Genomic DNA, 24892 nt, shown 5'->3' on the forward strand with positions numbered 1-24892 from the left:
AAGCTGTAGGCCATGTAAAGTTCAGTAGCTTAGATATCTAATTGAGCAATGGGGGATCATGACACTTCTGGAATAGTTCAGTCTTGTTGAAGGGCCTGGGGGAGCTGGTGGGCCAGCTTCCGCGTCACCATCACTGGGCCCAAGAGAATTTCACTGAATTTTTCTCTCTCCTTTGACAGTCTTTTGAATGAAATCTAGAGTTTGTATCCAACAAAATAAGTTACCTTTAGTGAAATGCATCTTTGCGTTCAGAATGAAATCTTAGGGGAGTGCATTCTTGATAGGAAACTGATTGGAGAAGCAAAGAAGTGTTACCGGAAAAATCTGAGGGCTCCCTTGGACAAAAAGTAAAGACACCAACCAGAGTAAATTGGAGCAAATCAGCAGCCTGTAGGTTTGGCCTTTATGGAACTGTTGCAGCAGGGTGTTCCCCTCACTCGCAGGAGAGAGGAAAGACACAGAAAATGGTGTGCAGGACCTTATAAAAACTTTTGAAATTCCCATCCTCTAGGTCAAGCCCACCCCCAGAAACATCATGCATACATTACAGAAAGGAGGGGTTGAGGGAGGAGTTGTGGTGGTAACCTGAGTGTCCTGTCACCTTGCTGGTTCCCTTCTACCTCTCCCCATGAGTCATTTTCTGAAGACAAAAGGTAGTCGCAGTTTCCTGCCCCCTGAGGGAAGATCTGATCATTGTCCTTTGCTGAATCCACTCCCATATGCAAGTTCTTTGTGATCTTGATTGTCTTCTGTCTGGGATCATCAGGGTTGGCATAGCAACTGGGCAGGGCTCCTGTGGATGTGCTGGTATGGTGAAGGAATTATGGCGCCCTGCATCAAACCTTCCCCATTTTGTAGTCTTTCCTTCATGGAGTAAAATAAAAGTGGAACAGTGCAAATCCGATGTATGGTTGATTTTCTATGAATTTATAACAGAAGTGTAGCCTATGTAGTGTGTGAGTGTGAGTGTGTGTGAAGTTTGTACAAACTGAATGATGGGGGGGGGTTCCTGCTACAGAAGCCATGCTTACCCCTTTGTTCTCCAAGATGACATTGCCACTCGAGATTCAGAGAAAACGTGAGAGGAGATGTAGAAGTGAAAGAGGATGCCACTTAATGCAGATCAGTTTGACTTCAAAGTGCAACTCAGCACAGAGATCAAAGGGACAGAGACAGTTTAGGAATCAGGAGAACTTCCACTCTCTTTGTCAACCTCATGCAGACTCTTCTGAGCATCCTTCAACAATTTATTTGTTCATTTTAATTGAAGGAGAATGTTTGGGGGATATAATGGAAGACATTATCAGCATGGTACCAGTGCAAAATACCCTTGCCTTTTCAATTGCCAACATTTTGCCTGTGGCTTTCGTAGGAGCTAAAATCGTGAATAATAAAGTGTCCATGGAATTAAATCTAGGTAAAACTGTACAGTGAAGGATCCTAAGCGCATGGAGGGGGGATGCGTACAGTTTTCATCTTAGATGAGTATGTTTGTTTTAATCACACAGGCACACATACAAGCTAGTTATAGCTGCCATGAATAAACTTGTTTTGCACCAAACGTTCTATTTTAATTAAATAAAAAATGCTTTGGCAGAGGTTTGATCCTTCTTTGCAGAGTATTCCGCTGGCATGGCAGGTTCCGTTTCTTAAACCCAAATCCCAAGGAGGAGTCAGGGGTTGTGTTCAATGTCAGGCCCCCTTCTGATTTCCCAAGGGGCTACTGTTCAGCTGCTAGGAATCTTAAAAAATAATGATATCACTTTTCTTACTCTGCATGGCTCATTTGAGTTAAATTCCCAGCAAGACTTTGTTTTGCAATTTAAATTGATTGGGTAGAAAGGGCATGTGGACTTTGAGTGGGGAGGATTCAGCTCACGCACAGTCACCAAGGAGATGAACTTTGATCTCCTGTTGGTGCCAATTTGGGACTTTTAAAGAACATTTTAGACTAGTTTGTTTTTCAAGGGAACATCACAGTTTGTTTATACATTTGCCATCAATGCATGTGCACTTTGCAGCAGAAGTGGGACAGGACCCTGCCCCTAGAAGCTTATAGTGTATATCAGGGCTGGGGACCCAGGGGCCACATGTTTCTCTCCAGGGTGCTCTATCTGGCCATTGGGGCACTCCCTAGACACCCTCTTTCCCCAGGTCACACCCTTCGCCAGATATGCTTTGCAGTTTCCTTGAGCACTTTTGCCAAGCTGGAGTGCACCCTTGAAATTTGATAATGCTTCCTGCTTGCCTGGATAGAGAACAGAGTTGTGTGTTTGTGTTGAAACTAGACTACTTCCCAGTGGTAAACTTTCCAGTTGCTGCTTTGTCCATTTCTACCTCTGGCCGCTGCCTTGCCAATGGGCAACCCCCTTGAAGATTGTTCATAGAAGAAAAGGCGACTCTCGGGATGCAAAAAAGCTAATGATCTCTGGCCTATACAAGTTCTAGTGTTATGAGAGAAGGAGAAAAAAACTATTATTTTATATCCCTGAACTATGTCACTCTTGGTCACCTTTTCTCTAAACTAAAAAGTCTCAAGATGCTGCAGGCTGTCCTTGTAGAGGGAATTCCTTCATCCCCTTGATCACTGTGGTTGCCGTTGCTTAGGTGCAATTATCTTGCACTCCTTTTGAAGAGTGCAAGAACCCAGAGATGCATTTTAAATAAAAGCACACATTCTACTCATGTAAAAACACCAGGCAGGCCCCACAAATAATCCAGAGATGCATTTTAAATAAAAGCACACATTCTACTCATGTAAAAACACCAGGCAGGCCCCACAAATAACCCAGAGATGCATTTTAAATAAAAGGACACATTCTACTCATGTAAAAACATGCTGGTTCCCGGACCATCCCCAGGCCGGATTGAGAAGGCGATTGGGCCGCATCCGGCTCCTGGGCCTTAGGTTGCCTACCCCTGTGTTAGACACATGATGTTGTATCAGAAAGTGGCCAACAGTTTCAACAGAGAGAAAAGACTTGTACCATTGAAGAGCGATCCTTCTTGGGTTAGGTCGGGTGTGAGTCACACTGGCAATGGGCAGTATGAGTAATAATCAGCTCACACTGCTGTCCTCTGCCAGCTTGGGACTTCTGGAAAATATTATACTCTCACGCAAACAGAATTAACTATAAACTGGAAGTTTTGCTATTTAGATGTTATTTGAAGTCTCCTATGAATGAACAAAACATACTCCAGCGTGCCCTCTGCTGCTCAGATACTGAAGTGGCTGATCATTTATAATGGGGGGGAAACTTGATCAGTGAGGTGGAGCAGGAAGGAAGCCATCTGCAGGGGTATAATGAATTTCTTCCATAATCATAAAAAGAAGTTTCTATAGGCTCAGTTTGTAGAAACTCACATTTCCTGCACACCGCCGGCATCAGACAGAGAATGATAGGAAAGGAGGTAGTAAGGGAATACCTAGCTACTTTAAATGAATTCAAATCTCCAGGACCTGATGAACTGCACCCAAGATTACTAAAGGAGTCTGTGGATGTAATCCAAGAGCCTCTGTCTTTAATCTCTGAGAATCCTTGGAAAACAGGTGAGGTCCCTACAGAATGGAGGCAGGCAAATATTTTCCCCATCTTTAAAAGGGGAAAAGACCCAGGCAACTACTAACCAGTGAATTTTCCTGGTTCTAGGACCAGGAAAGATCCTGGAACAGATAATTCAACAGTCTGTCAGCACTTAGAAAAGGATGCTTTGATTGCTAAGACCCAGCATGGGTTTCTCAAAAATATGTCATGCCACACAGATCTCATTTCCCTTTTTGATAGAATTATAGGTTTGGTGGACCAGGGGAATGCTGTGGACATAGTTTATCTTGATTTCAGTAAGGCTTTTGACAAAGTCCCCCATGATATTCTTGTGGAAAAAGCTGGTAAAATGTGGGCTAGATAGGGTAACAGGTCGATTTGTAACTGGTTGACTGACTTAAAGTGCTCACTGATGGTTCCTCATCATCCTGGGAAAAAGTGAAAAGTGGAGTGCCACTGGGCTCTATCCCAGGCCTGTCGTATATTTATAAAAGACTTGGATGAAGGAAGTGAGAGGGTGCACATCAACTTTGCAAATGACACCAAACTGGGAAGGGTAGTTAATGCCGCAGAAGACAGAATCGGGATTCAAAATGGTCTTAACAAATTGGAGAACTGGGCTCAAACTGACAAAATGAATTTCAATAGGGACGGTTGTAAGGTTCTGCACTTAGGCAGGAAGAACCAGATGTACCAATATAAGATGGGGGACACCTAGCTTGCCAGAAGTACATGTAAAAAGGATTTAAGGGTCTAGTCAACATTAAAAGACCACAAGCGTAACATGAGTCAAACCATGTTATGCAACATCACAAAAATCTAACGCTATTCTAGGCTGCATCAAGGTCAAGAGAAGTAATTGTACCACTCTCTTCTGCTTGGTCAGACAACATCTGGAAAACCGTACCCAGTTCTGGGAACCACAATGTAAGGATATTGGCAAGCTGGAATGGGTGCACAGGAGGGTGACCAATATGATCAAGGGTCTGAAACCAAGCCTTATTAGAACGGTTGAGGGAGTTGGGTATGTTTTGCCTTGAGAAGAGGAGAATGAGATATGATAGTCATCTTCAAATACCTAAAGTGCTGCCCCATGGAAGATGTAGTAAGCTTGTTTTCTCCTGACCTGGACCAAGGACCTGAACCATTGGCTTCAAGTAACACAAAAGGGGATTCCAGCTAAGCATCAGGAAGAACTTTCTGACCGTAAGAGCAGAATGGTTGGATTGGAAAATTAAAGTTCAGTCTAACTGCGTGTATTGGGGTGCTTAGGGTCAAGGTCAACGGCTGGAAGCACTTGGCCTGCTTCCGCTCTTGCAAAAGGGGAGCAAGGGGGCACTTTGAGCAATGCAATTGGCGTGCAGACTGCTGCAAATACCGCCATCCCTTTTCAGCCTGGAAAAGTCGCTGTTGGCATTTGGACCTGCAATTGGGCCTACTATTGGGCCTTATGAAGATCATGGCCACTGGGCCCATCACCTCCTGGCAAATAGAAGGGGAAGAAATGGAGGCAGTGAGAGATTTTCCTTTCTTGGGCTCCATGATCACTGCAGATAGTGACAGCAGCCACGAAATTAAAAGACGCCTGCTTCTTGGGAGAAAAGCAATGACAAACCTAGACAGCATCTTAAAAAGCAGAGACATCACCTTGCCAACAAAGGTCCGTATAGTTAAAGCTATGGTTTTCCCAGTAGTGATGCATGGAAGTGAGAGCTGGACCATAAAGAAGGCTGATCGCCGAAGGATTGATGCTTTTGAATTCTGGTGCTGGAGGAAACTCTTGAGAGTCCCATGGACTGCAAGAAGATCAAACGCATCCATTCTTAAGGAAATCAGCCCGGAGTGCTCACTGGAAGGACAGATCGTGAAGCTGAGGCTCCAATACTTTGGCCACCTCATGAGAAGAGAAGACTCCCTGGAAAAGACCCTGATGTTGGGAAAGATGGAGGGCACAAGGAGAAGGGGACGACAGAGGATGAGATGGTTGGACAGTGTTCTCGAAGTTACCAGCATGAGTTGGACCAAACTGCGGGAGGCAGTGGAAGACAGGAGGGCCTGGCGTGCTCTGGTCCAGGGGGTCACGAAGAGTCGGACACGACTAAACGACTAAACAACAACAACATTGGGCCTCAAGGTCGTTGCCACAGCAACAGCGCCATGCTTGTATTTCCTTCCCATGATGCCTCGGGGTCGGCGCTGTTCTACACGAAGCGATTGCGGGAGCCGCCGGCGGCTTCGAGTCTGCTGCGGGATTTGGCGAGGCTCCCGTCGTGCCTTGCGCCGTCTCCATAGCTACCGACCGGCGGGCGTCCGCCGTTGCCTAGGCCGCGGCGGCCTCACGGGGAGGCGGGATGGGCCCCGGGTCGCCGCTGCGGTTCTTTCCGGGGCTCCTCGCGGCCTGCCTTCTACTGCCGCTCTCCTCCTCCACGGAAGCGCCAACGAGCGCGGCCACCTCGGAGCCCCCGACCGGCTGGGATGAGGCCACGTCGGGGGCGCCGACAGCGGGTACCCCGCCTTACCCGACCCCTAGTCCCAGCCAGGCCTCCCCTAGTCCGGGCCCCGCCAGCAGCCCTGCGTGGACCTCCGACCCGGGCCCCGCCAGCAGTGAGCCCAGTCCGACAGACGCGGCGGGGGTGCCCGTCCCTTCGGAGCTGCCGGACCCCGGAACGACTCCCCGACCTGGTCCGTGGCCCGCGCCTGTGACCGACGGTGAGCCCCCAGCCCCGCCATGAGCGATGTGGGGAGGGTAGAAAAGGGACGAGGCGGTAGGCCCGGCGGCTAAATGGAGCCTCCAGATACAGGGGGAGTCTACCTCGGAACCGCAGCGCAGGCTCGACAGAGGGGCGTCTCTACGTGCCCCGTTTCCTGGAGGTCTCCGTCCTAGTCGCTGTTCAAAGTAGGATGCTGAGCAGTGCGGACTTCTGGCCCCGTCAGTGGTGCAGTTCTGATGTTCGTATACACGTGTATTTTTTTCAATTTTTTAAAATCAATTTTCCAAAAAATTTTAAACAAACATAAATTTCAACTGTATTTAAACCAATCTTAGTAACATGGTTAAGTGACTTCCTCGAATTCCCCTTGTTGAATTTCAGTGTATATCATTATAACAGTTTTCCAAAACCAATTTTCTCATAAAATTAACTTAATCACTTAACATCTTTTTTTCTTTCTATTTTAACTTTAAACATATTAATCTCTAACATGACCTATCTGGTATTTGCAAGTTTTTCCAATTAAATTATCTTAACATATTTAACTAAATAGTCTTTGAATTTTATCCATTCCTTCTGGTACTCCTCCTCCTCCTGGTCCCAGACTCTTCCAGTCAGGTCGGCTAGCTCCGAAAAATCCATCCTCTTCATCTGCCATTCCTCCACTATAGGGACTTTTTGTGTTATCCAATTCTTAGCTAACAAAATTCTTGCTGCGGTTGTGGCATACAAAAACAGTTTAACATCTTTCTTGGGCAATTCTAAACCTGTTTAGAAGAAAGGCCTCTGGTTTCTTAATAAATGTGTATTTCAACATTTTTTTCAATTCATTATAAATCTTCTCCCAGAAGTCTTTCACCTTGGGGCAAGTCCACCACATATGATAAAAGGTACCCTCCTTTTCTTTACATTTCCAGCGTAGATCACTTTTATGATAGATCTTTGCTAATTTCTTATACATGTGTATTGCACAAGTTCAGCCCCTGCTGCTTGGAAGTTGCATCTCTCAGCATTTTGATAGGTGTTGAAGGGACATGCGGCAGCAGGTACCTCCTGCAGGTGCATGCAGCTGGCTGCTCTCTGCCACGGATTGAAGGATGAAGAACCAGGTGGACATTTTGGTTTGCTGGGGGGGGGGGGGGCTCCTCTCAGTGCGGATGAGCAGCACAGCAGATTATGCAGAGCTGTTTTAAAATTAGATACCAAAAAGCAAGCCCATTGGAAACCAAAAGCATTAAATATTTTAAACAACGGGGATGCAGCCAGCTAAGTCATAATTAGGTCAAGTTCATTTATTTAAGTGTGACCCTATTTCAGTATCCCCATTTCAGTATTTCTGCCCCCTTATTGTACATTCATATAAACGCAAATTACTAGTATTAAAATGCACACAGTAAGCTGCATGAATATGGAGAAGACTTAGAGAGACTATACATGAAAGCAAGTCTTCTTTAAGCCTTCTGGTTTTGTGGCTCTGTATATAATAGAAGAAAAAAGTTGGGCCGTATCCAGTATTGCGTCTGGAAGAGGGAGTTCCTCCCCCCCCCCCCAGGTTTAACATTCAGTACTATTTGTCAAAACCTGTTTGTTTTCAGTGGCCGAGTTGTGTGTCTGTGACCTCCTGGTGGACCAGTGTGATGTAAATTGTTGCTGTGACCCCATATGCACTGCTGCAGATTTCAGCCTCTTCACTATGTGTTCAGTTCCTGTTGTCACGTAAGTGCTTGCGCATGTGTCATGGCTTGAAATATAAAGATGCACCTTTGAACAGATTCATAAGTTCAAAAAGGGTCTGTGCTGCAGTACAATCTCAGAATATCTATATGTCTACCTAAAATCCAGTCTGTAAACCCAGTGCAGTGCAGCTTCTGAGCGGAATGGAAAGACGAGCTGGTTCAAATATGCAGCTTTGAACATGGCTTGTAGCACTGTACCACCCCAAAATACTTGGGGAGAGGTAATTTTTCGGGAAGCTTCCCCACATCAGAATGTGCATGAATGTGAAGGTCAGCAGATCAGTCTCTCTGATGGATGAGCGTTCCATATACAGAGTGGTTTTGAAATGGAGATGTGTCTCTCTGAGTATTCTGAGGTGGTACAGCCCCATAAGAGAAAGAAGCTGCATGTTTGAATTAACTCCCCCCCCCCCGGCTTTCCATTCAGGAACTTTTATTTTAATAGTATTCATATAAAATACTTTTGGTGTAGTTTAGATATTAAGAAATGGTGCTTGAGACAGAAAATACATTAAGGATTTTGTATATCTGTTGGGCTGAAATATTTTTCTCGTTTTCTTTAAAAAAATCTCTGGGGCCTTTTTCAGCTGAAGAGCAGAGTAAAAAATATTTAAATCAGAAGAAAGCTTTTTCCCCCTGGGGTATTTATTAACAGGTACGCGGGTGGCGCTGTGGGTAAGAGCCTCAGCGCCTAGGGCTTGCCGATCGAAAGGTTGGCGGTTCGAATCCCCGCGGCGGAGTGCGCTCCCGTTGTTCGGTCCCAGCACCTGCCAACCTAGCAGTTCGAAAGCACTCCCGGGTCCAAGTAGATAAATAGGGACCGCTTACTAGCGGGAAGGTAAACGGCATTTCCGTGTGCGGCTCTGGCTCGCCAGAGCAGCGATGTCACGCTGGCCACATGACCCGGAAGTGTCTCCGGACAGCGCTGGCCCCCGGCCTCTTAAGTGAGATGGGCGCACAACCCTAGAGTCTGTCAAGACTGGCCCGTACGGGCAGGGGTACCTTTACCTTTACCTATTTATTAACAGGGCTTTGTTGCAAAGGGAAAGCCATTTTTCACTAGAAGGCAATCCAGGCTATTGGCTAAGAGGAGTAGAATTGGAGAAACTGAGCAAGTAGAGTTGAATTTGCTCACATACATTAATGTTGCCAAACTTCTACTAGCCAAGAAAGGAACTATCTTGCCCTCTCAACCCCTTTCTGACTTCTGGGATGTTGCTGACCATTACCCACAGTTTTCCAAGCTAGCCTTGCAGGTGTTAAAGCCACAAACTCACTGTAAGGTGCCAAATGTAAGATGATGTTCTCTGAATATGCCGAGTTGTGCATTTCTGATATGTGATCAATTGCACAAAACCCAGCACAAAATTCCTGGCTTTGATATCCCAGAATTAATTAAAAAGAAGTGTTGCAATGCTTTTCATATCTCCATACCGGAAGGATAATTCTCTACCCATCGAGGGATCTTTTGTAAGGATGCATTTACGTATACAGCATGTGCTATTCATGTCCCACTGCTGCCCCCGCTCTGTCTTATTAAAGCACCACATATTATGCATGGGGAGCTTTGCTCTGGTTTTCTTTCTCTAGGCAATCTAGCTGCTTTCCTCTTAACAGCTGTTTATGCCTCTGGTATTTTTGTATGTTGTGAATGAGACAACCAAATAAAGCCAGGCTGGTTGGTGGCATTTTTGTTGAATACAAATATGCCAGCGAGTTTTTATTGCAGCATTCAGGGCTTGAAACACCGGTTTTGTTCACTTTTTTTTTTAAAAGAAGAAGATTGCTTGAAATAACTGTGAATTCTGGGGACAAAAGGCCACCCTTATCAAACTATTCCCTTCTCTATACATCAGCCCAATCTCACTGTGAGGGCTTATTTCCAGCTCTGTGGGAAATGAATCACCCCATCACTGGGATTGATGCTTGCCATTGTTCTGGCCCACATTGCTGATTGCCACCCACGTTCAGGTACTTTCAGAGCTCTTAGAGACAGCAAAGCAAAAGTGTATTGAATTTTAGATGAATTTTCGGTTATGAAAAGAAATGTGGCCTTGCCACTAGAGAGGCAAATCACATGTGTTTATGTTCTGTGCTGTTCCCTCTAGAAAGTGCTGCTAAAATGTCAGGCACTGTACGCAAACACGTCCTTGCATTGACATTCTTCTTACCGATAATCACTTATTAACAATAAATACAAGTTGGAACTAAGGAAAAATTAGAAACTTAAGCTTTAAACGAATGATAGAGGTTGCAGGTGAAGCTGCTTCAGGGGAGCTGATCTATAATGTGCTCTCAGCTCCATTCTCATTGGTCATAGCAGTAATCACATATATCAGGTGAGATTCACTCAAGCCTATGTGACTGAGCCAGGATTTGAATCTAGCCCTCAGCAGAGTAGGGCTGGGCGATATCAGCTTTTCAACATTGCAATGTATCCCCAGCCAAACATCTCAATATGATGTTGAAAAGTGGAGGGAGGAACAAGCTGCATTGGCCCAGGCCCCATGAGATGCTGGGGTGAAACCGCCTCCGCCCTCTCTTCACACACCTGCAGAAAAAAGGGGACCAGAAATTCTCCACAGAGACAATTAAGGTCCCTACAGTTTGTTCCAGTTTGGCTTCTGCTGCTGTTCAGAGGTGGTTGCGCATTTACACTTCTAGTAAATACAAAGCTTTCCATTGTCTCATACAGGAAAGCATTCATTACTTTTAACAGTTTTATTTTCATAGGGCTAAAAAGGAATATACATCTATAAACAAATAATATCACTCCAAAGGAAGGTTGCAGCTTGAAAATCTATTGAACAGTATCTAATATTCCTTGTTAATCTCCTTTGCATGATTTGATATTGTTGCATGACATCAGTAAGGGTCTCTAGCTGTTTTAGACCCTTTCCCCAGAATCATTTGTAATAAATTATCTTTATAATTTATATGCCTTGTTTTTAGTGTCTGAGGCTGGAGTGGTGAGCATGTGGTTGCTGCAGTGTCATGTCAGGTGCCAGAAGCATTCCGTGGGCTGCTCCTGCCCTGTGTTATAAGGATGTCATGTGAAAAGAGGTTTGTTTGGTTTTTTAGCTTTATTTTTTATGTTTGTTTCCCCTGCAGAGGTGACAGGCATCTCTGCAGGCAGCAAGAAGCTCTCTATTCAATAGATCCAACAGCGCATCCTCCAGAGAGGATCTTTCAATTAGGCGACAAGGTCAACCCCAGCATTTTCTGTATTCAGTCCACCAACAGTAAGTAGAGCCAAGTTGGGCATGAACCTCTTGTCTGGTTGATTCTTCAAAGGCCTTGTGTTGAGGGTTGAGATGAAGAGAGAAAGAAGAAGCCTGTTGTGTGTGTGCGCGCGCATGCGTGTGTGCATGCACACACACACACACACACACACACGGTGGAGAGAGGATGAAAGGGAGACATACAATGTGCCACTCACTAATCTCCAACTTCATACTTTCTCTGTGGAATTCCTTTGCCAGCAATACAGTCATTTTGTCGCAGTGTGTCAGAACTTCCTTCAAGACACTTTAAAGTGTATAGTTGGCTCTTGCTTAGTCTGCTCCGTTTGTCTTTAGTTGCCTCTGTGTATTATGGCAATGTTATTTTACTGTTTTATATTTTTGCCCCTATAATTTATCCCAGTTATTTTATTACATCCTGCCTTTCAAGATACAAATCCTTCAAAGGTAGCCTTACAGAAAGCATTGAAGCGCTTTTTCTTCTCTACCCACCCCCAGACAAAGCTGCCTTATCGTTCCAAGCCCCAGAAATACCTACTATGCACAATTTTGATAGGTTGCTTCAAGAATTTGGCGACAATACCTTTGGTATTGAAAGCAACCTTGCACTGGTGGATGAGTTGGACACCCGGCAGTCTACAAGTACAAACAGTACCAGCAAGTACAAGGTAAAATGGGGAGGTGCATGTGTACACCCGTTTTGTTAATTATTTATTCAAAGAAAGCTCTTTAGCCAGACTTTCAGAGTGGCTCCCATATGAATGAAAATAGCACAGTTTCTTTTTAGGCTTTCAGTCTAAAAAGACACAGCATCTGAGTAAAAGCGATGTGGAGGGAATGGGGAAAGCAAGCAAACTCAGCCACCATATCCTTAATGTCCCAAGGTTCTTAGCATTACCAGCTGGGAAGGGAGGTGGTTATAGTTCAAAATAAAACCGCCTGTGTTTTTTCTTGACAGTATAACGATCCCATACAGACATCAGATGGGTTTCTAAGTCTCCCTGCTCCTCTCTTCCTCGCCTGGTGTACCCACGGCAACCCTGCAGGTCAGAGATTATGTGTTGTCCTTCTTTGCTCTTTCTACCCTGCTGTTTGGGCTTTATCTGAACAACAACAAATATTGCTTAATTTTGTAAATATGTAATCTGCCTTTCCACCAGATGGCGCTCAAGGCAGCTAAAAGTATTTTTTATTTATTATTTATTAAATTTGTATTCTGCCCTTCGTCCGAAGGTCACAGGTTGTTTCACAACAAATAATATCATTATTACCACTACTAATATATCATATTGCTTAATAAGTGTTGCTGCTGCTGTTGTTATTATTCTGCGGTATAATGAATTAAATTGCAGTGAAATGTCAAGTAAAAAGCATAAAAGCAAGACAGGTTAAACATCAGTAAAACCAGGAGAGCAATTACTCTGTGCCCATCGCAACATACCGTACTTACAGGCCAGCATGTCTAAATAAAAAGCTCCCTGCCCGCTGGCAAAACGTTTTAGTGGTTTTGTTTGACCCCTGATGTGCAGTTGGATTTATTAGTACAGTGGTGCCTCGCAAGACGAAATTAATTCGTTCTGCGAGTTTTTTCGTCTTGCGAAGCACCACTGTGTATTGACGGTTTCCCATAGGAATGCATTGGCGGTTTTAAAAAAAAGGCGCAAGACGTTTTGTCTTGCGAAGCAAGCCCATAGGGAAATCCGTCTTGCGAAGCAACTCAGAAAACGAAAAACTCTTTCGTCTTGCGAGTTTTTCGTCTTCCGAAGCATTCGTCTTGCGAGGTACCACTGCAGCCTGAAAAAATATTTTTGGCACTTCTCTTGTATTTTGTGGTTTCTCCAGGGTTTCTTGTGAACCAGGCAGTGAAATGCAACACGATGATCACGGGAGATGTGTGCACCACCCTGCCAGGCCTCAGCATGCAGTTCTACACCAGTTCTAGTGTTTTGACTGTAGGTGATTATTTTGGGAACCAGCCAGAGGGTGGAATTTTGCATGTAGCAACCTGAGGGGCGGGGTAGGAAATCAGGATTGCACATGTATTTGTTTTTTATTCAGAAATAAAAGTAAGCACCATTTGTAGCGGCAGCTATAACTTATGTTTGCAGGACCCCCAGTTCTCTAACAAGAATTGAATTTCATTAGTGGAGGATTCTGGGATGGAGGCTTAATCGCTTGTCACTTTTGCAAAAGCTAATGCAGCTGTGTCTAAAACGCTTCTTCTTTATTATTCCCGCTAGGCACCAGAGTCAAGCCTCGTGGTAAGTGTCTCTTTATTCTGTTTGAGAGATTTGCTGTTTATATGTGGGCGCTTTGTATGGGATATAGTCTCTTACTACACTGATGCTACAATCAAGGCTTAATTGCCTCTGAATTGACCTTCCAGTTAAGTGGGGCTCTGAGTCAGCCGCCATACCAGTGGTGAGGGGTCTACAATTGTTGGCTGGCTGGGCCAAAAACCTGGAGCCACAAGGCTTCTCCTCCCCTTTCCTTTTCACAATTGCATTCAACACCCCCTCCTGGTCTTTTCTGGAGGAAGGTGCTAGCAAAGTGCACGCTGGGCTGGTGGGAGGGTTGCTGTTTAAAAGTGCCCTGAGAGCCTTTGTAAAATGATGATTACTATCTCCCCATGCTGATCTCTCTGAAGAGGAGGGCCATCACAGAGAGGAGGAGTGTAGCTTCAAGTAGTGACATCCAAGTCTCTTCCTCCTCCTCCTCCTCGCCCCTGTCCTTTTCCAAGGGAAGGGTCACCAGGGAGGGGAGTGCTGGCTTAAATCTTCTTGGATAAAAAGCGCTCAAGCCTTCCCTGCTCTACTTACTCCTCTAAATGTTCCTAAGGTTTTGCATGTATTTTTCTTCCCTTCCACATTTTTGGATTTGTTTTCTTTCCTTCCTGTACATCAGAGCTTTCCAAGCTTTCTCCCACGGAAGCTCTGCGCGTCAGTTTCTCAGCCATGCAAATATTGTAATTTTCAGAGGGTAAAGCCCTGAGAAGCTTAGTGAATGTGCCAAGTTCTCTTTGCCTGGTTTGTGTGCAAGGTTGCAGCAGCTGGATTTGTTGAGGCTGCTCCGTTGTATTTTTACAGGTCAATATCACCATCCAGTCCATAACCGTGCAGAGTCCGGAGGGGCTGCGCACGCGTCTGAAGAACACTGATGCTCTGATTCTCCCCATATTGAATGGTCAGTCATGCAGTAACGTGGTCCTGGAGGTAAGTGTGCAGTTAGCATTTAAACTCAGCATTTCTTGAAAAGACAGGAGAAGAGGCTTGTACAGTGGTACCTCGGGTTAAGTACTTAATTCGTTCTGGAGGTCCATTCTTAACCTGAAACTGTTCTTAACCTGAAGACCACTTTAGCTAATGGGGCCTCCTGCTGCTGCCGTGCCGCTGGAGCACAATTTCTGTTCTCATCCTGAAGCAAAGTTCTTAACCTGAAGCACTATTTCTGGGTTACTGGAGTCTGTAACCTGAAGCGTATGTAACCTGAAGCATATGAAACCTGAAGCATATGTAACCCGAGGTACCACTGTACTCCATTCTGGAAACCAGGTGACATGTAGAACTGTAAACAAACTTCATCAAAATAAAAAGCTGGGCCATGCAGACAGGTGGTCTGTTCTATTCCTTACCTTTTGGTCAACCCTTCTAACTTGCATTGAAATATAGCTGCTTAACTCCCCCTGCCCTCTAGATTTCCAGTTATGAACATAAAATAGCAGACACTTTGCCAGGAGGTGTGAAGAGCTGGTTCTGCTGGACCCATTTTGCTCAAAGGATCAGAAACCAAAGGACTCTCTGTTACGTCTAGAGCAGACTCTGCAAAGGCTGCTCTGGAGAGTTCTCCCAGGAAACGCAGACAGTGCCTTCATTCATTCATGCTGCATTTCCCTACTGGATTATGCCCAAGGCAGCTGATAACAACACTGGATGAACAATAGTAACAGTTAAGAACATAATATAAACCATCAAGCCCATTCTAAAATCCTACCTCATGGTGAAGCACTTTCAACTCAGCTGTGGAAAAAGCCTAATAACCACGTGGAACTGAGTTTGCTTGGTTTTCATCCCTTGTTACCCTGCCCTACTTTGCTTTCTTAAAAAAACTCCTATCCCTCATATTTTCAAACAGGAATTCAGTACTGCTTGCAACTATAAAATAGCAGCATAAAAGCAAAACAGTACGTAAAATCAACATCACAATAATGCAACCGTTAGAATATAAGGCAGAAATTTCAGCGAGCAGCCATCTTTCTCCTTCTGGGTTCCACATCAATATTTGGATTGTATGGGACAAGGACCTGTATTTTGCTTCTGTTACACGATGAGGTGAAATGTATGCCCAGGGCACCTCTCCATGTGGCCCTGGGTACTCTACCCAGGCCACACCTCTTACCAGCCCTACTTTATACCCTTGTGTGTTTTTCCTGACTGGAATGTGTCTTTGACCTGATTTCCTGGATGGAGCGGAGAGAAACTAGCCTGCTGAACAAAAGTAACATTTGCATTTGTCGCTTTGCTCTCTTGAATCTCTGGCCTTGCCAACTGGTGGCCTGTGCCTTCCCCTGGAAGGTTGCCCAGATGGCAGTGTGGCCCTTGGTCTGAAAAAAGCTTTTCCATCTCGGATATCTTACCTTGTTACATATAATAAAAATGTAAGGATGTCGCCATACCGCAGTTTGTGTAGCTGCTGAATGATGGTGCTGCAAACTACTGTGTGACAACAGAACAGCAGCATTGAAGAGGAGAGAGACATGGGCAGGCAAGCGAACAGGTGGGCAGCCCAGGCTAGCGGGAGCAGCTGTGACAGGCTGGTGGAGCTCCCCACCTCACACTGACGCCACCTTTTTGGCTTCAGCAGCATTGGAGGCTGAGGAAGAAGGGCATGGAGGCAGGAGGGGACTCCTGGCAAACAGCTGAGGAAGTCAGGGCCGGTTGCGGCAGCTCCCCAGCAAATGTCCTGGTCTCCTGTTGCTGCCCTTTGTTTCCCTTCTCCTCACCCTCCTAAATGGTGTTGTCAGTGTGAGGTGGGCAGTATGACATGGGGGGGGGGCAGGAACAAGAGGAGGACAACAGAGAGAGTGTGATTTGGGTAATCTGTAAGGCATGGGTAGGCAAACTAAGGCCTAGGAGCCGGATCCAGCTCAATCGCCTTCCAAATCTGGCCCGCGGATGGTCTGGGAATCAGCATGTTTTTACATGAGTAGAATGTGTGCTTTAATTTAAAATGCATCTCTGGGTTATTTGTGGGGCATAGAAATTCGTTCATTCCCTCCCCCCCAAAATAGTCTGGCCCCCCACATGGTCTGAGGGACGGTGGACCGGCCCCCTGCTGAAAAGGTTTGCTGACCCCTGCTGTAAGGGGAGTGGGGGCATGGTTTGGGGGATTGGTATGGTTGGGGAGTGAAGTGGGCAGAGGTGGCAGCCCTTAGTAAATGATAAAGAGCTGTGGACCTTCCTGTTAGTTAAGCTGGATTTGTTTTTTGTTTTTCAGGCAAGTTACCTTATTACCTTCACAGAGGCAGGTGAAATTGCCAGTGCGGGTGTATCTTTGATCCTGGGGACCATTAACATGATGGCCCGTTTTGTATTGCAGTCCTTTGAGATCCGTTTCATTCAGGTAATTTCCCAAATTATTATTTTTAAGATCCAAAAAGATTTAACAAAACAAAAGTTTAAAAAGGTTACACAATATTATAATATAACACAAATTCAATTACTGTGGCTGCATTCGTCCCATACAATAACCAATCTATGTCTCCTCTGGTTAATTTTGCACATTAATTTGTCTAAACATCCATAATCACCTCCTAATATGTTAGCCCTGATGATCATATGATCATTCTAGTTTTTTTATCTTACAGAACTTAACAAACTTTATAATAGCTCAGTCTGTATTTCACCCAACATTGTGTATAGGTTTTGATTACATCTTACACTTTCCCCAGTATCTAATAAATAAACTCCACTTCTCAACAAATCCGTTTTCTTGATATCTTCCTTCTCTGGCCCTTATTAAATTCGTTAATTTAATCATCTTGGTTTAATCAGGCAAGCAATGTCCCAGATTCTTATTAACCCAAGCCTCTATTGACAGATGCTCTGACTTTTTCCAGTCTTGGCAGATAAACCTTTGGGCTGCAGCTTCCCAAAATATTTTTAATAACTTTGTGGGAAGCTGGTTTGTAACAATATTTTAGAGCTGGTGGTGGGGCGGGGCACAGCTGTCTTAAAAAAACAAGGATTTCAGTCGCTCAGTGTGTTCCTGTTTTCCTTCAAAGCATAGGTTCTGAAAATCATTTCTACCTGTGTATCTTCTGCATGTACCTGAAGCAACAATGTAATAATAACATGAGCTCCATTATTCAAATGGTTTACTGCTTAGAAAACACTAATTCAATTTATCTATAATCCTGAAGGAGATTTTTCATATTAGCTGCTTTGTCATAAATGGTTAATGGAAAATTAAGTGGTATTGTATTTTATGTCCCCTCTTCACATAGCAAGAAACTCAACCTATTCGTCTCAGCGGAAGCCCTGGTTATGTTGTTGGCCTACCAATAAAAGCTGGATTTCGGACTGCTGGATATCCTTTTTTCATGACTTATCACAGCTCTGCAGAACTGTCCCTGCCTGGGAAAAAGTTACATTTCATAGCGCTCATTTCTTTCAAGGCTGAATCAGTTCCGGATTATTTCTCTGAGAAATTTTAAGTTGTTCAATCCTGAACTGAAGACAGTAGTCCCATATGGGAAAGAATACTATGAAATTAGCAATTTCTAAATTTTCTCCTGGAAACTGGTGCCAGACTGTCAGCACAGAATTTACCGTCTTACTCCAGCACACACAACAGAGCATTGCCAATTATCTTGGCTGTTTTGGTTTTGGGAGTTTTAGTGGGATAATGGCCGAGGGTTTTGCTTTTGGTTTTGCCTGATTTGCTTTTCTGAACTCACGGAGCTGGAAGAAGCCACGTCATTTTGTGGGTGATGCTTGGGTTTGGGCAAGCTTTTTAGAAGCTGGAGAGCTAGCTGGGCATGGTGGGGCTTGGGCTCTCTGTCCAGCGTGGGTAGAGGGCTGGAGGGGATTCTTCTGCCGCCTCTGCATTCTTGCACCTGGCTTTTAGGGGAAGGGGCAGTCAGTAGCTCAATAGCAGGGCACATGCTTTGTGCACAGAAAGCTCCAGGATCAAAGAATGGCCCTCTCACAAGGCAGTTCAGAGATTAATAATAATAATAATAATTTATACCACGCCCATCTGGCTGGATTTCCCCAGCCACTCTGGGCGGCTTCCAGCAGAACACTAAAATACAATAACCTATTAAACATTGAAAGCTTCCCTAAACAGGGCTGCCTTCAGATGCCTTCTAAAAGTTTGGTAGTTGTTCTTCTCTTTGACATCTGGTGGGAGGAAGTTCCACAAGGCGGGTGCCACTACCGAGAAGGCCCTCTGCCTGGTTCCCTGTAACTTGGCTTCTCGCAGCGAGGGAACCGCCAGAAGGCCCTCGGCGCTGGACCTCAGTGTCCGGGCAGAACGGTGGGGGTGGAGACGCTCCTTCAGTTTCTGGATGTTGTGCAGTTTCCCTTTGACTCTAAATTTACATCTGGAATTGTTCAGAGCACAAATGAAGCTGGCCAGCTTACCCTCATGAAGAGCACACCTGCTCAGGATTGCTTAGCTGTGGAAGGAGTCAGAACCCCAGTATTGTTTGGGTACAGCATGCTGTCTGGATGCCAACTACGGTAAGGGCTGAAACCAGTCGACAGGCCATATGCCATTTCCTACGCTTAAAAGGTAAAGGGACCCCTGACAGTTAAGTCCAGTCACGAATGACTCTGGGGTTACGGTGCTCATTTCCCTCTATAGGCCAAGGGAGCTGGCGTTTGTCCGCAGACTTTTTTTCTGGGTCATGTGGCCAGCATAACTAAGCTGCTTCTGACGCAATGGAACACTGAAACCAGAGCAGCACACAGAAACACCGTTTACCTTTCCGCCGGAGCGGTACCTATTAATCTACTTGCACTTTTTGGAGTGCTTTCGAACTGCAAGGTTGGCAGGAGCTGAGACTGAGCAACAGGAGCTCACCCCATCAAAGGGATTCGAACTGCCAACCTTTTGATCAGCAAGCCCAAGGCTCAGTGGTTTTGACCACAGCGCCACCAGCATCCCATTCCTATTCTTACTTCCATGCTTAAGAAATTGTTCATCACAATGTTGGGTTGCAAGGAAAATGCTGGCATCTCACTTAGAGGAGTGGCAGAGTTCCATGCCCCTTGGGTGCCTCCATCTTGAATTTGGGACTTTGCTTCAGCAAATGTGGTCTAATACAATTCCTTGACACACACTACTCCCTCCTCCTGCTTTGTCCCTTCCAATACCCTTTGCTTGGGCATTTCTAAAAGAAAGAGAGAGAGATCTCTCCTGTAACAATTTCAGATATGGTAGCTGTAAAGCTGATTTCCAGCCCGCCAGGGACAGGCCCGGCAGGCCCATGAGGCAAGGCAAAGCAAATGCCTCAGGTGGCTGGATCCACAGGGGCAGCAAATTGGGTAGCCAAGGAATGCATTGCCCGCCGCTGCTATTGCAGCAACAGCTGCATGCTCTTTGGTGACCAGATCTGCTGCCTCCTCCTCAGCAGCAGCACCCCCCTCAACGCCACATCTTCAGCAGCCTCTTGTTCCTGGTCTAGATCTTCAATCACCCCTTCTTCCCTGGTGTGTTTGGGGGAGCCATTTTGTGGTTCGCTTCAGGTACCAAAATGTATTTGGTCAGCCCTGGCCTGTGGGGTAGGCACTTGCCACCCCCTGCTCAGTCATTCTGGCAAAACTGAGTTGCCAGCCAAGGTTGCATTTCTACTGTTAGGGCAATTGCCAGTTTACTGACTGCAGACCCCCTCTTTGCGTTCATGCTAACTTCTTTGAAATAAATGAAACTCACCTTTTGACTCAGGTAGACAAAATGGAGGAATGGGAATGGTGTAAGTGGTTTTCTTTCTCTCCCCCCCCCCCAAATATACAACCCCGCCTTACATTGCCAGTAGCACCGTCACATTGATTAGAATAGCCAAATACAGTGGTGCCCCGCAAGACGAATGCCTCGCAAGATGGAAAACACGCTAGATGAAAGGGTTTTCCGTTTTCAGAGGTGCTTCGCAGGACGAATTTCTCTATGGGCTTGCTTCGCAAGACGAAAATGTCTTGCGATTCTTGAGGTTTTTTTCCGCTCCCCATCCCCTTTTTCTAAGGTGCTAAGCTGCTAATAGCCTTTTAGCAGCTAATCCGCTAACCCCTTAAGCCTTTAATAGCCGCTAATAGCGCTAATCCGCTAATAGGGTTGCTTCGCAAGACGAAAAAACCGCTAGATGAAGAGACTCGCAGAACGGATTAATTTCGTCTTGCGAAGCACCACTGTATGGGAATGGCGTGGTTAGACTGCTTCACAGGTAGCCTTTAAGTGCTGCTCTTGACGAGTGGTTCATTAGTTGGTTGCTGTCCAGCACTGTTGACACAGAAATTTCTTTTCTGAAAGAATTACCAAGGATGCGGACTGCAGGCTCTTGGCCCCAGCGCTCCTGAGTGTGCTGAGGGGTCAAAACTTCCCAGACTACGTGGCCTCTTTTGGAGATTCTCTGCCCCAGAATGAACTGGACTGGCTGCAAATTTCTAACAACGTCACCGAAGCGGTAAGAGTGTGTCCACCCTGCCCTAAGTCAATATGGGTAGCCATCAGGTAATTTTACTACTTTTGGCTCTCTAACTTCTTCAGCTGACTCAACTGCATTTTAAGTTCTGTCTTTATCTGGGGAAATGTAACAGCTGAAATCCAGGAGGGTCTTCAGTAGCGTAAGTGGGGATGTGGATCCATTTCAGGCAGTTGGAACGAGCCTGAATTTCTCTCTTTTTTTGCCAATGATGCCTTGTAGCTAACAAAACGTCTGTCTCCTTTTTCAGAGCACCTGCGAAATTCCCGTGTCATTTCAGATAGAAGTGAAATGGACTAAATATGGCTCCTTAGTTAACCCCCAGGCGAAAATCGTGAGTCTCACGGCAACGGTAATGACAGCCGCCTTGCCCCAGGTGGGTGGCGATCTCCTGTGATAGAAGGGAGCTCCTCGCATGTATTTTTAACTAAATTGGCTTTCACATTTGCAAGGTTCCATGTCTGTGTATGAGACAGATGTCGGGCTAATGAAACTGGCTTTTCCCACTCAAAGGGAAATCTTGGCACATTGAAGGTTCTGTTCATGCTTCCGCTCTAAAGGTGGCATTGAAGTTCTCGCCCCAGTATGCTTAGAAGGAAGCTTTATGGACTCCTGGGGTTCTGTAGGAGGACCTGCTAAGCAGCCGTCCTTTTTAGCTGTGGCGGTGGCTGGAACCCTGCAAGTTCCTTGTGGCTAAAGTGGAAAGAGGGAGGAAGGGACTCTCAGAAAAACGGGTGGAATGGAAAAAGAAAGAGAGGGAGGGGAAAGAGAGAGGTCCTTCTCAGCGGCCTCTTTTCCCCAGCTGCCCCCTCCCCACCCTTGCACTTCAGAAGTCAGCCAGCCAACCATTCGGCACGGGAGAGACACTTCCACTAGCCTGTTTGGGCCTCTTTGCATTGCGTGTTTCTTTCATTAGGTGCCTTGAGCTTTTATGTTGGTAAAGCAGGAGAATAAATGTGATTGAACAAGCAGCACGGGACTGCTGCTGCAAGCAACCACTGCCCCTCTCTCCCCGTGGTACAGCTTGCTTTGCCCGCTGGTGCCCATGCCCTGTCTGATTCCCCCATGACCATGTACCCTCAGAGCAGCCAGTGGTGTGGCGCTGGAGGTGGGGCATGCAGTATAATGACATCAGGACTCAGGGTAGATTGTACTACATATTAACAAGGAGCAGGGCCAACAAGATGCAGAGTTGCCATTTTCAGCAGGAGCCCTGTGTTTCTTGCATTTTATCTCTCCAGCATGCCTGTTGTGTCTTCCTTTCAGTTCTGAAACGAGCTGCTGCTAAACCCCACAATAGCTGGAAAGGAAATGTTTTTGTACTGAGTTGGTGCTCTAAACAAGCACAGTCCTGATCTTAAAGCTCTCCTGACCTTGGCTCCTTATCATATATATTCTGCCAGCTAACACTGACACAACAACCTCTTTTATTTTGGAGCTCAGCATTTGACCTGTTCTGCATGATTCATTCTATGAAGTGAAACTTTTCTCATCTGCCTGTCTCTTGCAGGTTGACTCAGGAAGCGAACAAACAATCCAGATCTTCAGCTCTGCTACTTTTGTTGACGTCTCTGCGCCTGCTGAGCCGGGTTACAAAGCACGACCAACCATCGAAGCCAACTTGCCCTTTGACTTTTTCTTCCCATTTGTTTAGCCGCAGCGTGAGCTGCTGCTTCTTCCTTCCTTTTCTCAAAGCGAGAGGGAACCAGGTTTCAAACCACTCTTCCACTGGGATCAAAGATCCCTCCAAAATATTGACTGGCTGCATGTCTGAAAAGCGTGTATATGGGGAAAGGAGCCCCAAATAAGCCGTGGCAGGGTTGGACTAGAGGAGACAACAGCAGCAACTCCCCTCCATAATCCTGTTTAGCAGTGAGGGGGGGGGTCCTTTAGCAAATGCACCTTCCATCATGCGCTGCAGTGGAAGTTTTGTGGAGTACAGCTCAACTCCTGTGCTGTGCTTACCCCCAGGACAGAGCCATTCCACCCCTCCTCTTGTAATACGTGGGCAGTCAACCATCTTTGCAGGGAATTGTAAAGGAAGGAGCCGTGAATCAAGATGGCTATACTTTGCTTCCTCCTCTCCTGGGAAGCTCCAGTTCCCACCACTACTGCCCCCCCCCCCCCGCAACACACACACTTGAATTGTACTACACACCCTGATATTTCTTCTGAATTTGTTTTCCCCATGCTTTCCATTCTTCAGAACGACTAACTCTCCAAAGCCCACTGCATGTTCCTATATTCATTTCCATGGTCCTGCAAGTAGGAACAGCTTATTGTAAGACATTGCTATTCTATTCTATTCTATTCTATTCTATTCTATTCTATTCTATTCTATTCTATTCTATTCTATTCCTATTGGAATTGCTCTGTCAGGCACACCCAGGAATTTGGGGGGGGGGGGGAGTTTGGGGGAAAAGGCCATTGACTCACCTGCCATCCATCCACCTTCCTCTTTAGGTACTTCAGTAGTAACTTGCAGTTTTGTGAAGCTAATCAATGTCAACCAGTTTCACAGATTTGACTTTTATTAAATTATTTTTGCTATTTTTAAAAAACTGTACAGCTGTACAATTAAAGATTGTAATAATTGGTTTTCAGATATGTGGATTTTTTTTTTTCCAACACTTGAGTCTTAACAAGCAATGGGGATAGAATATTGTTCTAGGCATGGAAGGGAATGTACAAAAGAGTATGTTCAAAATGGTACAGTATGGAAACAAAATTAGCTTCTCCGTGGCGGCACTGGCTCCGTTGGGCCCTCGGATGGCACCTTATCTGGACTGGCCGACAAGTCCATGTTGCTTCAACACAGCATTAAGTCTTTCGATTTCCAGCTCCTGTTGGAGAAGAGTAATTCTGAGGTCAGTTTGGGAGACTGTTTATGGGGAACTAGAGGACATTCCCCCAGCTTTGAGGTGCGGGAAGAAGCAAGGATGAAAAAAATGTCAAAACTTAATCACTTCGCAACAGCCTCTCAAACAGCTTTTCAGAAGGCTAAATGGAAAACCTACCTAGGTGAACACTCAGCATAAATCACATCCTAGGAATAACCTGCACATCTTTGGAGCTTGTGCGCTGTAATGTAGAACAAATTACATACAGCCTTTGATTGCTTGCATCACCCACTAATCCTCTGCAGCACAAAGAGGCAGCCAGCTTATTCTGCCCCAGTCAGGAGTGGCGGATTCTCACTGGCTACTCCATGAAACCCCCACAAAAGGCAGACACGTGTGAACATGCATTGGGTCCATGTGCTAGCTGCCCTCTCTCAACTCCAGGGATGGGACCTTGGGAGCCCAAGACTCTCTGGAGAGCACCAATTTCTCAGTAGGGTGGCCAGCAGCCAGGGGTGATGGCAGCTCTGATCCAGCAACATATTGAGCGTCACGGGGTCCCTCTACTTGCTCCAGTCAGTGGGAGCACATTGCAAGATCCACCTGACTCTCCACTTCTTAATATACGGTGATTTGTTCAAGAGCACTTACCCATCGTGAACCCAAACGCCTGTTTAGACAGCTAAGGGAGCCTGGAGCACAGAAGCAAAGCTTGAGAGACAGCAGGGGGAGCATCAGCTTAGAGGGGCTCTTGATGTTCTCACCTCTCAAAAGGCATACATCAGTGATGGGGAACCACCAGCCCATGAGCTTAATTGCATGGTCCCAGTGGTGTTGCGTGGGTTGTCAGCACCTGGGGCAAGGCAAGTAATTTGCGCCCCCTAACCCGGGGCAAGGCAAGTAATTTGCGCCCCCCCCCCCCGCTGCACTGTCCCTCCCCCCAGATAGTCCCTCGCTCTCTCTCCGCACCGCACCGCACGCCTGGCATCCTCCCCTCCACAGTGGGTGGCAACCCGGCAGCTCAGATCGGATTCGCACAGCCAGCACTGCAGTGAGAGAGAGTGAGTGAGCCAGGTGGGGGCAGAGAGCTGCGAGTGTGAGCGCGCCACCCCCCCAGA

The 24892-nt window shown here is 45.9% G+C and overlaps 2 protein-coding genes across 4 annotated transcripts in view; one reads left to right on the forward strand and one right to left on the reverse strand.

The window, feature by feature from the left end:
• The first annotated feature begins 5731 nt into the window (after positions 1-5731).
• Positions 5732-23537, forward strand: TCTN1 (tectonic family member 1). The gene is made up of 14 exons (XM_083453445.1): positions 5732-6254; positions 7852-7972; positions 11104-11234; positions 11733-11902; positions 12193-12280; positions 13077-13231; positions 13475-13495; positions 14321-14446; positions 16728-16853; positions 17737-17819; positions 18836-18976; positions 20763-20916; positions 21185-21310; positions 22445-23537. Exons 1-14 carry the CDS (start codon positions 5897-5899, stop codon positions 22586-22588), a joined length of 1944 nt encoding a protein of 647 aa, XP_083309571.1. The 5' UTR covers positions 5732-5896; the 3' UTR covers positions 22589-23537.
• HVCN1 (hydrogen voltage gated channel 1) overlaps positions 23448-24892 on the reverse strand; it is a 30149-nt gene continuing 28704 nt past the window's right edge. For all 3 annotated transcript variants that reach the window (XM_083454339.1, XM_083454337.1, XM_083454338.1), the window contains exon 6: positions 23448-23777. In XM_083454339.1, coding sequence (XP_083310465.1) covers positions 23712-23777 — 66 coding nt within the window. In that variant the 3' untranslated portion in view covers positions 23448-23711. The remainder of the gene's footprint in view (positions 23778-24892) is intronic.

The sequence above is a fragment of the Podarcis tiliguerta genome (genome assembly GCF_965153285.1).
Source record: "Podarcis tiliguerta genome assembly, chromosome: 8".
Taxonomy (NCBI): Eukaryota; Metazoa; Chordata; class Lepidosauria; order Squamata; family Lacertidae; genus Podarcis; species Podarcis tiliguerta.